The 15,319-nt window shown below is 39.0% G+C and overlaps 2 protein-coding genes across 5 annotated transcripts in view; one reads left to right on the plus strand and one right to left on the minus strand.

Moving 5' to 3' along the window:
• The window catches only part of marchf8 (membrane-associated ring finger (C3HC4) 8), a 64,909-nt gene extending 57,512 nt beyond the window's left edge, over nt 1-7,397 (plus strand). For 2 of the 4 annotated variants that reach the window (XM_077581457.1, XM_077581459.1), the window contains 4 exons: nt 1,149-1,329; nt 1,746-1,881; nt 2,607-2,621; nt 3,503-7,397. In XM_077581457.1, coding sequence (XP_077437583.1) covers nt 1,149-1,329; nt 1,746-1,881; nt 2,607-2,621; nt 3,503-3,807 — 637 coding nt within the window. In that variant the 3' untranslated portion in view covers nt 3,808-7,397. The remainder of the gene's footprint in view (nt 1-1,148; nt 1,330-1,745; nt 1,882-2,606; nt 2,622-3,502) is intronic. The other 2 variants (XM_077581458.1, XM_077581460.1) reach the window with 1 other exon arrangement.
• Nucleotides 7,398-7,429: 32 nt separating this feature from the next.
• On the minus strand, nt 7,430-15,193 carry LOC144061220 (polyunsaturated fatty acid 5-lipoxygenase-like). Its single transcript, XM_077581454.1, has 14 exons — nt 15,025-15,193; nt 14,139-14,337; nt 13,135-13,216; nt 12,952-13,074; nt 12,687-12,793; nt 12,434-12,606; nt 12,100-12,246; nt 11,827-12,030; nt 11,673-11,759; nt 10,126-10,304; nt 9,921-10,042; nt 9,746-9,846; nt 8,751-8,921; nt 7,430-8,675 (listed from the first exon to the last, which is right to left on the minus strand). Exons 1-14 carry the CDS (start codon nt 15,175-15,177, stop codon nt 8,496-8,498), a joined length of 2,028 nt encoding a protein of 675 aa, XP_077437580.1. The 5' UTR covers nt 15,178-15,193; the 3' UTR covers nt 7,430-8,495.
• Nucleotides 15,194-15,319: the final 126 nt, after the last annotated feature.

Genomic DNA, 15,319 nt, shown 5'->3' on the forward strand with positions numbered 1-15,319 from the left:
CGGGGACATCTCTGCTTGTTTTCACCTGGCCCAGCTTGAGTGGATTAATCAAAGCGACGGCTCACGTGCCGATGGGAAATGTCTACGGCGTCCTCGCCGGGCCAGCTTATACGTTAAACATCGGCTGTGCTCTTCATGGACAAGAGAAAGCGAGGAGATGGCGCGGTGGATTAAAGACGACAAATTGGCTTTGTTGTCTCTTGCACGTGCGCGCACACCCAAACAAACCGCACGTCACGGCAGCTTCCCGTCAGGTAGCTGGAAGCATGAGCTCACAGCAGGTGATTCATGTACAGCGCAATGCTATTGGATAGATAGTTTAGCTTATACAGTTAGCGCGCTATGCTACTAGTAGTTAGGCTACTTGTTTGCTAGCTCAGTGTTACTTCACTAGCTACATAAATAGCCAGATATCTCTATTGAAGATAGATATACAGATAATGAACAGAAGACCGCATATGCTAGCGCACTGTAGCAGCCTGGGGACCAACGTGCCTACTTGGCGGCCATGTTGGGGAGGTTGACAAAAAAATGGCTAATGGGTGGTTTTGGATAGATAGTTTAGCTTATACAGTTAGCGCGCTATGCTACTAGTCGTTAGGCTACTTGTTTGCTAGCTCAGTGTCACTTCACTAGCTACATAAATAGCCAGATATCTATATTGAAGATAGATATACAGATAATGAACAGAAGACCGCATATGCTAGCGCACTGTAGCAGCCTGGGGACCAACGTGCCTACTTGGCGGCCATGTTGGGGGAGGTTGACAAAAAAATGGCTCATGGGTGGTTTTTCCAGCGTGAAAACAATCCAAAACATACTGCGGGGGCAAAACAAACAAAAAAACTCGTAGGAGTGGCCTAGTCAGTCATTCAGTCCAGACTGCAAACCAACAGAAAACCTTAAATTAAGCAGTGATTTACATCGGCCACTAGAGGGAGCCCATGTGCCACACTTTAACAAACACCGTTTTCGGGGATCAAATCCATAAAATTCCAAACTGTGACCATAATCAAGAAGCAACCATAAGACACTGAATTCCTCATTTTATTTTTATTTTTTTATGTTGGACGCATGTGGTGGTCCATCAGAGTTGTGTGTATATATATATATATTTTTTTTTTTTTTTTTTTGTGGTTGCACTTCAGGATCTGTCACTGTGAAGGCGACGACGAGAGCCCCCTGATCACGCCGTGCCACTGCACGGGCAGCCTACGCTTCGTGCACCAGTCGTGTCTGCAGCAGTGGATCAAAAGCTCGGACACGCGCTGCTGCGAGCTCTGCAAGTACGAGTTCATCATGGAGACCAAGCTCAAGCCTCTGCGCAAGGTATGCTAAAGTCAAACTTTGCGTTTTCATTGCTTAAGTGAACTCATAATCACCATTTCATTACTGGTTTGCTTGTAAGACCAGTTTTTGCAGTACACTGGAAAAAAAGCTAATAATATTTGCTCTCCTTTCACTTTTTAAACTGTTTAATAAACATGACTTTAGTTTCTGGGAAAACAGTTTCCAGTTTGGGACTCGTGCTGGTAGTCTGCTGACTTCCAAAACAGCCAAGTATGCAAACCCTTTTCATGGGGGGAAGATCATATGAAAATTCTCCTAGGCATGTATTCTTTATCCTCTGTGAAGAATGACTACAATTTTCTGCCGTATTGAGAATTTGAGAAGTGGTATACCCGTATGCATTTTTAACTAGTTTATAATGTTAACGTAATTTTTGGGGGTTTGAATTCCTGCAGTGGGAGAAGCTTCAGATGACGGCGAGCGAGCGGCGGAAGATCATGTGCTCGGTCACCTTCCACGTCATCGCCATCACGTGCGTGGTGTGGTCGCTCTACGTGCTCATCGACAGGACGGCCGACGAAATCAAGCAAGGTCGGCCATTTTGGAAGACTTGATATTCTCACTGGGTTATGAATTGTGCGTTAAGTGGCTTGGAGTCATTAAACCCGTGATTCTGAAAAAGTGGTACGAGGGTTCGAGCTAATGGTAAAGCGCAACTTTATTTCTCACGGTGACCTTATTTTTGTAAAAATAAACATAATAATCCCTTAGCAATAGAATGTTTTTCCTTTAAAAGTATTAGCTCGTACCATAATGTTTTTGTCATAAAAATGCATGATTTCTTGAAAAATATTTTTCTATCTATTGTAAAATTAAAATCATTTTCTTAAAAAAAATCTGCAAAAAAATTCACAAGATTATTTTATTTGGGGGGGAAAAAAAGATTTTCATCTCATGAGACTTTTTTCCAAATTCAAACTTTTCTGTTAAATTGGGTTACAAAAAGTTTGTTTTGAAACTTATTTAGGTACAATTGTAGTGTACGGTTTGTATTTACAGTCGACCTCAACATACTTGTGGTTTTTTTTGTTAAAAAAAAAAAAATCTCCCTGCACCTCTTGCATACTAAGTTGAGCACAGATGGAAGCACAAGCTGGGCGGGCACATTTTAGTCCAACCTGATGATTCACTTGCGAGGCTGCTGTTGTGCTCGATTGCCATAGTCAGACGTCATGCTTTTTTTTTTTTAACTTGTTCAGGTTGTATTTTCCATAATGTCTCTTATTTTTATATTTACATTCTCTTTACCCATGCAGCCCGGAGTATTCCAGGTAAATCTTTTGAATTTTTTATGTTATTCCACTCCCATCAGTAATTCTCTGTTTGCACTCAAATTCCCCGCCCACTTTTGTCTCAATTTGGAAGGTACCGAAATTGCAATGATCTTCTGACTGCTAAACAAATGCATGACGAATCATTCAAGCAGAAAAATGTGATAGGAAGGCGCCCTCTGGTGGTCCAAGTACAGTTGCGTCGTACTGTTTTTAACTTTTTGGTCATTCAGTTTTGTTATTTAATTGTATTTTATATGTAATATTTATAGTTTGAGTTGATTATAATGACGTCATAATTTTAGTTTTACTTATTTTAATGTAATTTGTATTTTTAAAGTCAACATCAATGTATTAGTTTAGGAAATATGTAGTAGTTTATTTTGTTAATTAATTTTGTTATTAGTTAATTTTATGTGACTATTGGATAGGAAATAATAATTAATTATTTTTTAAATATTTGATTGTACTCATTTTTACATTCACAATTTTTTTTACATGCAATATTTATATTTGCTTGTATTTAAATATTTGTTTATTTTATATGAAATATTTTATTTTAATCTTTTAAATATTAACAATATTTACTTGTTTAAAATTTGATTTTGATTTAATTCAATATTTTTTTTAATTGAATATTGCCGTTTAGTTCATTTCTATATGCGATGTTTGATTTGTTTTTAAGTAGACAGTTTTAACTGAATAGAAAAGTCTCCCTCTAGTGGCTAATATTAGCATGACACTCCAATATAGGACAATGTGACGCTGAATGATAGCTTCTTCGCACTTACAATTGACATAGAAAGTTCCTCTTACTTCCTGTATTGTCTTAAACTTGTTATTTTGCGTGCCCCCTCCTTGCTGACCCCCCCCTACCCCAGGCATTATGGAGTGGCCCTTCTGGACCAAGCTCGTGGTGGTGGCCATCGGCTTCACGGGCGGCCTGGTCTTCATGTACGTGCAGTGCAAAGTCTACGTGCACCTGTGGAGGAGACTCAAGGCCTACAACCGCGTCATCTACGTGCAGAACCGGCCGGACTCGTGTAAAAAACTGGCGCTGGAGAAGCCGCCGCTCTTGGAGCCCAGCGTGGACCACAAGGACACGCTGGCCCCCGCCCATTCCGATACAAACTCTTCGCACTATACCGAGACGGAGGACTACAGTATGGAGGTGCTCCACGTGTGACACGCAGGTATCGAACAGGGAACTTCATCCGCATGGAGTCGACTTGTTGCCTCTTTGCTGTCAGGATGCTGGTTTTAGGGTACTTGAACAGGTCACACACACACACACACACACAGCCTACCGGTAATGAACATTTTGAGTCCAAATTTCCACACAGGCAAGTTTGGTGCTACATAAAGAAAAGAAAAAACACACACATGCACAAGTTGAAGGAGATCGTGGCATTTATTTTATTGTATTTTTTAAATTTCTCTGCAAAAAGAAAACGTGTCTACACCATCATGGTCCACTTTGCTGTCACACTAAGATAGAAAGACAAGAACGCATACACACACAGTCAAGATGATATTGGCAAGTTTTTTTTGGTCCGTCCCGTAAATGAAAATATCCACCATAAGTCAGTATTAACTTTGCTGCCACACTAAGCTAGAAAGACAAGATTACACACACACATACACACATAGTGCAATAGTCATCAATATCCATTTTTCTGTCAAAATGGCCCCACAACGAAAAGTATCCACGCCATGGTTAAAAATGTCAATTGAATGCCCCACTAACATAGAAAAACACACACACAAAAAACACAAAAGATCATAAATTTTTTTTTTTCGGGGTTCAAAATCTCCCTGCAAAGAAAAATAGCCACATTGTTATGTTAGTGAACTTTTAGTCCACACTAAAATAGAAAGACAAGAACACACACATACTCTCTAATATAGTGTAGTGAAAAGGATATTACCCTGGCACTTTTGCATTTTTACTCCAAAATGTCCCCAAATGTAAATTTTGGTTCCACACAAAGACAGAAAACAAGAACATGCTCACACACACACACGCTAACAATGTAAAACAAGTTCACTTTAGTACTTTAGTACTAGTACTGCCCCGGGAAAAAAAAATTCACACTAAATTTGGTGCCACGCTAAGATAGAAAGACAAGAATACACACCCACACAAAGATGGAAAAAGTAGAACACACAATTAATTTATTATAAGTCCATTATAAAATATACAATGTGTGCCTACCATAATGTAAAAAAAAAAAAAATACAACTAAACAAACAATTGTTCCCAACAATAATGTCAAGTCAAGACAAGAACACAGTGCACACAAAGATAGAAAAACCAGAACACACACAGTAAAAGGAGGTCAGCCATGCAAATGTTCGACAAAATGTCCACACAATAATGTAGAATAACAAGAACGCACACACGGCTGAGTTGTTGTTTTTTTATTTGCTGAGCCTCGCGAAGACCTCGCGTGAGTCCCGGACCAAACGTGCCGCGGATCCGTCACGTCCACCAACACGTGGACACACATTGAAGCACTTTTATTTTTGCTTTCTTTCTTGGTCTTTTTTTTTTTTTTTTTTTTTTTCCTCGTCTTGTGCGAGCGGCCGGACGTCCATCCACGGAGGACACAAAAAGCTCGTAATTGAAGAACATTTAAAAGACTTGTGACCCGGATGTGAATTCCTTTTTCCTTTGGGAAGAAAAAAAAAACATCCAAACTTTCTGAAGAGAATGTACGCTTTTTTTTTGTAAACGCAAAAAAAACAAAACATTTTTAGGTCTTTTTCTATGTCTTTGAGCTCACTGTTTGTACGTTTGAATTTGCGTGCGTGCGTGCGTGCGTGCTAGCTTGACGTGAGCGTCGTGTATCGTCCAATGGCTGCTTTGACAGCGTTTGGCTTCCTGCCCGTGATTGGCCAATTTGGGGGTTTTCAAACTCGTTAAGAATGGTTTCAACCTGTAAAAACAGCCTGAGGCAAATACATTTGGACGCCCACGGAAACCTGTTGCCGTTTTCCAGTACCGTAAGAGAAATCCACCGCTGCCGCACCTGCTGGACACAAGCCACCCAAATAACAAAATTTGTTTTTATTGTTTGGACCAATATTGATTTTTTATTTATTTAAGGCTGAGTCAGATATTTGGCAGATTAATCGGCCGATTATTTAAAACAACACATCATGAATTAACATAATTTTGTCCTTTAGTATTTAACTTTACAACAAAGAAAAATCAACAAAAATCGTCCCTTTTTTTGTTGCCTTTTTTTTTTTTTTTTTAATTAGGCGGGGGGATGTTTGTATATCATTATTTTTGTTTTATGTTTGTGTTAATAGGTTTCCAAAAAATGGCAAAAACCAGCAAAAAAAAAAGCACAATATTTTAAAAAACTATCTGCAAAAATCGCACACATAAAAAGAGGCAGATATTATAAACACAAAATGGCCAAAACAGAAAAAAAAATTGTGTACGTTTTAAAAAAATATATATGTTTATTGGTTGGCCCTATTTAAAAACAAAAAGCGATTTAGTTCCCTTCCTTTGCATTGTAACAAAGTAGTTCAGTAAAAAAATATATAAAAATTGATCAAATGTAAGATTGTTTTGATACCAAGACGTCCCTCAAATAAATACATCTTTCCCTTCATTATAGCACAAGTAGTCACCTGTGCAAGCTGCGTAACTCTTCAGCGCCCTCAGGTGGCAGGAGGTTGGCGGTGCAGAAAGGCAGCGGTTGATTTCTCAAGGCAACTTTTTTGTTTTGTTTTTTGTAGTGTGTGTAAATGTTGACCTTCATAACCATTCCATACACACAAAAATGGTCTTTTTGATACTCGCCACTGCCCGGAAAGTGCAATGGTGCAACAACACACTTGGTAATAATAATAATGACTGCTCAGCAGCAATAAATGAAACCAACATTTTTGTTTGTTTGTATTTATGTCCATTTCTCATGGTGGCTTTGTTTTAATAACAAGCAGAAGGATTTTTTGTTTAGTTTTTTTCAGTTGGAGGAAGATTGATTTCTTCTTTAGCGGCTCGGTGCAATGAGAACATTTTTAAAAAATGAGGGGGATAAAAAGTGCAATTACCTTTTTATGTTGTTGATCTCTTGTATAAATGCTTACTGTGTTTCTCGTCCACTGGGCTTAAAATGATTATTTTTTTTGTGTTGTATTTATTTTCCTCGTTAATCTCTTTAAAAGTAATTTTATGAGATCTTCATTTTTAACCCTTCCTCCCTGTCACCTTTTTCATTATTATAATTTTTTTTAAAGAAATGCTTATTAAATAACATGCTGTATCTGTACATTGATTATTTAATGTGAGGTCATGCTTAAGGTGGATGCGAGGCTTGTAGAATGTTTATTTTAATTTTTTTGAACGGGAGCTGGCTCCTCGCGTTGAGTCTTGAGCAATGATCCTGTTGAGTGAGACATGGCACATAAAGATGAAAGTTGTGTTTTGACATGTACTTTTGCTGCTTCGACTCGTCGTGTCTGGCGAGGGGAGGGGAGGGGGGGTGAAAATGTAACTTGCATAAAGCTACATTTGTTTACTACTGACTGGACTTGAACATATACGATGACTGTTCCCCTCCGTCTATATCATTCCACAAGTTTGTCTGTGAACTTCACTTTGGAATAATAATAGTGTAAAAACCACATGGAGAAAAAAAAAAAGGCCCTGTTTTTAAACTAAAGCGATGTTTTTTTTTCCTGTTCCTATGTTTGAACAAAAAAGTGTGTAGAATTTAAAATGAACAACCAAATAAAAGTTGAGATGCTTTTAAAGTTTTGTGTTTTTAATCAAAAGCAGTGTAGAGTAAACTTGTTAAGTTTTAGCTTTATTTATGTAGCGCATTTCATACACGAGGTCAGTCAATGTGCTTCCCATAGTTACAGACATTTAAAGGCAAACCCATTTAAGACCTATAAAAGCAGAGAAAGAAAAAGTTTTGGAAAAAAATATTTCAAGCTTCAGTTCTGTTGGCTTATCTATTTGTATGCAGCACAACAGCTAAATGCTGATGCACCATGTTTGCTTTGAAGTGACATTTTGTGATTTAGAGACCAGTGGCTTAATTTTTAAATCAATCCTATAACTGACTGGAAGCCAGTGGAGATTTTTTCCATGTCACGAAATTGCAGCCAGACTAAAAAATAAATACATTTGCTTTTATCCTCTTTAATGCATTCATTCCCAGCCGTTTTTACTGGATTTTGACTGATTTTGGAAAGGCCCACAGAATATTGTGTTCTATTGCTATTTTAAAAAAAAAAAACGGAACCTACACAATACAAATAAAACGTAAACTAATAAGCTTTGTTGGTGCGTTAGTTAAGAGTTGCTGTACTTTTTTTTTTTTTTTAACTCATTCACTGCCATTGACGGCTATAGGCGTAAAAAAATAATTTGAACTATTTCTATTTTGTTAAAAGTATGAAAACCTAGAAAAAAAATATATTGTACATTTAGAACAGATATTACATTTGTGATTGAAGTCATGTGATTAATTACAATTTAAAAAAAAATTATCACCTGACGCAATTTAAAAAAAGAAAAAAGATTATTAAAAATTAGGGGCGTCAGGCGATCACGTTAACACACGATTAATCACAAATTTTATATCTGTTCTAAATGTACAATTTTTTTTTCTAGGTTTTCATACTCTTGTTAACAAAAGTGGAAAAAATGTGAAATAGAAATAGTTCAAATGAATTTTTGACGTCTATAGCCGTCAATGGCAGTGAATGAGTTAAAAAGATGTTCAACTGTGAACACCCAAAATATATATATATATATTTTTTTTTTACATGATTTGGAAAAATAATTTTTGGACAAAATAACTTGAACATCAATTATGCTCCACTGGTGATTCCACTGTGTGTTTAAACAGCGACACTATTGGGAATCCTATCAGGGGACATGTTGTAATATGGCATTTCCCGACTCTGGTTCCTCGTCTTGATACCGCTGCTTATCTCCGCCAGATTCTTCCTGAACGTCTCCATGGAAACTTGCACCGGCTTCTCCAGGAAGTGCTCGTCAGGATACATTCCCAAGTAGAGCTGGTAAACAGAAAGTTAGCGCGCGCAAGTGGAGGCAAGTTTCTCGGATGCTGACGTGCCAAAGAGGACATGTACCTCGTTCTTCTGGTACTGGCTGAGGGCCCAGACGGCCCCCAGATGCCAGCTGGAACGCCCTCGATCCGGTAGGCTGTCCATGATCAGGGTTTTATTTGCCAAACCCTTTCGATGGGGCGGGGGCTTCCGCATGGTGGAAGGAGCGTTGGGAATCCAGGAATACCAGTCGAACTTCGGAAGGGAAAAGAAAGTTTACACTCAGCTTATCTGGACGGAAATTTATTTTTGAACTTAACATCGGAATGAGTGAAAATAGTGATTTTTACGTTCACTCATTCACTGCCATTGACGGCTATAGACGTCAAAAGTTCATTTGAACTATTTCTATTAGTTTAACATTTTTTTCCACTTTTGCTAACAAGAGTATGAAAACCTAGATTTTTTTCATTATACATTCAGAACAGATATAAAATTTGTGATTAATCGTTAGTTAACTAGTGAAGTCATGTGATTAATTACAATAAATAATATAATAAATAAATAAAATATTAAAAATAAGGGGCGTCACACGATTAAATTTTTTATTCGTAATTAATCGCATGACTTCAATAGTTGACTCACGATTAATCACAAATTTTATATCTGTTATAAATCTACAATAATTTTTTTTCTAGGTTTTCATAAAAAAAGTAATGGAAAAAAAAAGACACAAACACAAAAAACGCACTGCCCCCTAGTGGTTGGAGTTACAATAAACATAAATCAAACAAGGGGCTCCTCCTACATTATGTACTTCACATTTATGGCCTAAACCTAATTATGCTGAGATCCCCCAAAAAGTTTATTATTCAATGTTATAGTTTTGATTATATCATTTTTAAATAATTGGCCAATTAACTGGTTATCAAAATGTTTTCTTGCCAAATATCAGAATGGTATCAGCCTAAAAAAAAAAAAAAACATTTTTACAGTAGTTGCACAATGTTGTAAATGTGTAGGTAAGACCTGCACTTTTTTTTTTTTTTAATTAAAATTCACACATCTGTATAGCGTACTTGTCCAAAGTTGACGGCTGCGTGTTGAGCTGAAGCAGTGAACACGATGACGGTCAAGTATTCGATGAGTTCCTCGCGGGATTCAAGCGCCCTGGGGAACTCTACGCAGAACGACAGCGTTTTGTGAAAGGAGCTCCTGCACACGTTATATCAGATGTCGGTCACGGATACTCACCAGAGCGACTGAAGCCTTTCATACCGAAGTCGCACACATCTTTAACAAAGGCCTGGATTTCTTCGTCTCCCTGCACTTTGTCATCGCTGCTGTAGTAAATGCTGATCACATCCGACACAAAGCTGCAAAAAGAAGATCCAAGTCAAATACGGAGAAGCAACGAGCACACTTTTGGTTTTTCAAAATAATTTTTTTTTTTTTTCACCTCTTGGTGGCCGTCCACACTTTGTAGCCGTCGTCCCTGTAGAAATAGTTGGGCAGCTCCTGTTTGCTGTCCATACCGCGAGCTTTGATCATATCGGGGAAGCAGAGGGACCTGAAGGTCAGGGTCTGCATGGTCTTCTGAATCAGTTCCACGTGACCACCTCCACCTGTAGCATTTGCCTTGACATGGAGGAAGGGGGAAGGGGAAATTTTCAATTTCCATTAACTTAAAATCTTCAATCTTGTCCCTGGGCCTACATTACAGGCTGTCGTCTTTCCCTGAGTTTTTAAAAGTTGAGACTGAGCCTGAACATGTCCCCGAGTGATCAGAAACATTCTCGCCCTTCAGAGGCAAAGCCCTGTAAAAATGGATCTTTTTGACGTCTACAGCCGTCATTGGCAGTGAATGAGTGAAATGTCTCCAAGCCTGGGCATGTTCAGAGCAAAGTTAATTTAGTTAACGAAAAATAACTAAAAATAACTCTAATCATAGCGGAAATGTCCTTTGTTTTAGTCTTTGGTAATTAATTTAATACACGAGCCTTTGCTGGTGATTTTAAGTATATTTATTTTGATATTAACCAGAATAAAGATGTTTGAAAGTGTGTCACACAGAAGTGATGTCATCTAGCAGCAGCCAATAGAAAAGCACCAACAGATGACGTTGCTCCCGGGCAACAAATTTGCCTGCTTGACTTTTGGCTCCTGCTTTTTTATTTAACTCAGCTGGAATGCAAAGCTAGGTAAGAAATGTGTTACTTTTTTCTTGGTGTTTATTAAAATTGCGCACAAGTAATATGTAAGTAATATTTATGATGGATTTTTAATATCTTTGAGTAGTTTTTTTCCCTTTTTTTTTATTTTTATAAATATGTTTGAGAAATAAAATTCTAATTTATTCATTCAAATACACATAAAAAAACTAAAACTAAAACTAAACTAAAACTAAGCATAAAAAAACAACTTTAAAAAAACTAACAGAGCCACCCTGAAAACTAATTAAAATGAAATACATAAAAAAAATTAAAAAAAAACTCACAACAAAAATAAAAGCTAACTAAAATGCTAACCCTGGTTCCGAGTCCTCAAAGTCTCCAAGGCCGAGCCCTTACTCGCCGAGTCTTGGTATGTCCTCACATTTTTAGTCTTTGGTCTGGAAGTGTACGCGGTTTGGTCACTTCCTGTCAGGTCTAGAGGTATGCTTGGAATTCGCCTCCAGACAGGAAGCTTTCATTACGTGTCTGATTTCCATCCTACAGAGAAAAATCTTCAGTCCTTAAATCCCCGTCCGTCTCTGCTCCAGTAACACAAGATGTGGTCTATCCCCAAATCTTCCGAACCTCCTCCACCTGCTCTGGAGTCTTCAAAACGTGCTTCAGCGTGTACCCCAGTTCTCAGACTATAAGGATGCCAGAAGAACTTGTATGTACCAATGATGAAAAAATGATTTTTCGGACTTTTGGGCCACCGCTCACCTTGAAACTTAACCTTCTGAACTCATAAAAACAACAGCCAAGTCGGTTTAAGTTTGCGCACCCAAAAACTCACCTTATCAAAGAGACCACGTTGACAGATGAGCTGTTCTCTCGCCTTGGTGTTAACAGCGATGGTGAAACGGACGTGTGGAATGAGGAGCTGCGAAGAAGCAGATCGAATTCAACTTTGCAGTCCTTCATTCAATCGAACCAGCGAGACTTTTCACCTTAAAGACGGGGTGGACTGCGGGGAGGTGGCGGAACATGGCGATAGCAAACATCTCTGAGATCAGGTGAGTCCTGAGCAGGTGAGTGACCGTCTGGTGGTGCTGGAAGTCGGACGAGCGCACCCACATCTTTGCCAGGAGCCAGTCGTGTTCGCTGTCCGTGGGCAGGAAGATCGGGTTGTCCTCGCCTGGAGTCTGACCCAACTGCAAGGTGACGATAAAAAAATATGTTAAAAGGAGGCTCGGATTTGCTCGGATCTGATACCAGCGTACCTGTATGGCTATCGGCAAGATCTCGTCCTGTGCGTTCTTGTACAGGAGACAGATGGGAGCTGTCATGTATTGCGGGGTCTTCAGGTCTGTGTCGTTTGCTTTGACGCCATCTAACATTTCATAGTCCACCATGTAGATGTTACCTGCCTGGAAGCAATGATTGAAGCAGGACATTTATTGTTAGAAATGTTGGAGAACTGAAAATAAGGAGATCAGGAGCCATGAGGAAGGTATGATGGGATTATCTGACCAAAGATGAAAATGAAAGGGGCAAAGAAGTGACCCAAGGGGGACACCTTGGCAGTGGGGGATGTGCATAGCATCTAAAGTCTACCTTCACTTCCTCTTCCAGAGTGAACTTTCTCTCCAGGCTGACAGCAACCATCTCATTGGTGACAGGAAACTTGTCGGGAAGTTTGGTGATCTTTTGGATGAGGACAGGATTGCAGCCGTTCAGGAATTGGTAGCCGAACATGGAATCCTCTTTCCAGTGTTGCATCACATATTCTAAGAGTGTAAGTAGTTCAAGTGAAATGTGGGTCAAATAAGATGTGACATAATCAACAAAATATACATCCGAGGCTGACCTGACGTTGTGTTTTTGATCCTCAAAAAGATCTTCTTAAAATGGGCAAAGTCGTCCCAGGACGACTGGAACATGTGCATGAAGTGGTTCAGGAACAGGTTCTGGATTCTGGAAATTCGTGTGCATTAGCAATTTGTCCAAAACTTTGTGACAACGTGACCCAATGGTGCTCAAATAACAGTTGCTCAAAATACGATTGTGTTTCCCAATATGGGGTTAATAGAGGGCATTCGAGGGCCAGACTGTGAGAGGCAATACATACGTACGCTTTTCTGTAATTCAGTACGAAATCCACTTCTTTCTCACTGTCAAACTGGATGTCTCGGGGCAAATCCTGGTGTCTTTTGGCATCCATGCTCATAGGAAAGCCAGGCTGCCACTCTGCCCATCTAAGGTGCAAATCTTCTGTTAGCGAGTGAGCTTGGCACTCACGGTCAGATGAAGCTTACCTGTAGGCTTTCCGCCTCATTTCCAGCTCGTTTTGTCTGTGCTGCTTAAACAGGCTCGACTTACCATCTTGAGGCAGGTGCGCTAAAACAAGCCAGAGAGACACCTTGGCATCAAATGAAGTGTGAAAATGTGTGTGACTAACTTAACCCTGCATTCTAAAAACAGTTGCGTCGAAAATAACCCAAAATTGAATCAAGGATGGACCGACCCAACTTTTTCAGTTGTTTTACCCAAAAAGTTGGGTCAAAGGAATAATTATCACATAACCCAAAAAATAAATGGGTAATTAATTTAATAAAAAGTTGAGTCAAATTAATAAAAAAACAAATTCCACTGAGTACTTACTTACATTCCACCTAAAAAAAAAATTGGGTCGCTTTGTGGGTGATTAATTTATTTTTGACCCAACTTTTTATTAATTTAATGAAAACTAAAATAAAAATTTATAAAAAAAAAGTTTTAATTAAATTAAACTAAAAAAAATGGGTCGCTTTGTGGCTTATTAATTTAATTTGAGCAAACTTTTTATTAAATTAATAACCTACAAAGTGACCCACTTTTTTTAGGTTGTTTGTGGGTTATTCATTTCACCCAACTTTTTGTGTTGACTAAATAACCCAATTGAGTTGGGTAAAAAAATTAGCCGACCTAACTTTTTGAGGTATTTAACCCAAAAAGTTGGGTCAAATCCAATTAATAACCCACAAAGCGACTCAATTTTTTATGTTGTTTGTGGGTTATTATTCATTTCACCCAACTTTTGGGTTGATTAAATAACCCACTTAAATTGGGTAAAAAATGAGCCGACCCAACTTTTTGAGTTATTTAACCCAAATGGTTGGGTTAAATTAAGTTAATAACCCACAAAGCAACCCATTTTTGGGGGTTGTTTGTGTGTTCTTTATTCGACTCAATTCTTAGAGTTAATTGAATAACCCAAAAAAAGTTGTGTCGGTCCCTTTTTGACCCAATTTGGCTTATTTTTGACCCAACAGTTTTTTACCTCGCCCGTCGCGCAGTACAACTTCCTTGTCATCCACCAGCCAGCGGTAGCACGGGAAATCTACGTTGTCTCCGCCTGGAGTCCTCACCGAGATGAACCTGCAGTACCAGTCATCCTTCGCCAAGTATTTTTTCTTCTCCAGCTTGACCAACAATATTTCACCCAGGTTGTCCTCAACCGCCATGGGGTAGGAATCCACCTGTGAGTAAAGGTGTGTATTAGAATCTTAGCACCTCTAAATTTAAAACACAAGAAACATGTATAACCATACATGGTAATATTTTGACATCAAAACACAGCACGCCTAAATAAATGGTTTGAAGAACAGATGTGCAGAAAAAATGTCTGTCCTCAATTAGTCCAAAGCCATACTGGTGTGGGAAAGACTCCAACACTACTTTGAGGTCCTTCCCTCAGGGAAGAGATTTAGAGTCCTGTTACAGAGGACAAAGACGGTGTAGAGATTCCTTTGTCTCCACTCCTTTGCTTCTCGTCTTTCATTAATGGGCAAACGGATTAACCCAGGTGAGTCTGGCTATTGGCATCGTGGTACTGGTTACTGAGGTCAGGCACACCTAGAATAATGAATTACTGCACAATTGTTATTGTCATGGAAAATCTACATTCACTTGTTATCTGGTATAAAGTTATAAATGTAGAGATAAGGCTTTAAAGTTGTCTTGTTTTCTTGCGTGTTATCAGAAATGAAGCAAAGGAGGGTAACGTCAGTCTGCTTGCATTCCTCCTTCAGGCAGTCATTTTGAACGTAACTTTTATAAACAGCGGCAGATGTTTCCTTGCAGCGGACTTGGTTGCAAGTGCACTTTTTAAAAGATCACTTGCAAAATGAACATGTTTAAAGATGAATAAGGAAAATGTCGCTTACCGAGCCCCTCTCAAAGTCATCATACTGAGGCTTATCCAGCTGAGTCTTCTGGCTGCACGCCTCACTTCCCACCAGCGTTATGGCGATGAAGTTGTCCGTCCCCGACCTGCCTTGAGTTCCTGTGGCCACGCTTACCACGTACGTGTACGGCATCGCTGTCACGGCGGATGGAAAAGCTCGAAAGAGGAAAAAGGCTCAGAAATATGAAGTGAGCAGAAGAGGGAATTGCACTGCTTTTATAGTCTCCTCCCAAGTCCCTCCCCTTAAATCCTCCAGTAAGCACCGGGAGAAACGT

Source organism: Vanacampus margaritifer, chromosome 12, assembly GCF_051991255.1.
Source record: "Vanacampus margaritifer isolate UIUO_Vmar chromosome 12, RoL_Vmar_1.0, whole genome shotgun sequence".
Taxonomy (NCBI): Eukaryota; Metazoa; Chordata; class Actinopteri; order Syngnathiformes; family Syngnathidae; genus Vanacampus; species Vanacampus margaritifer.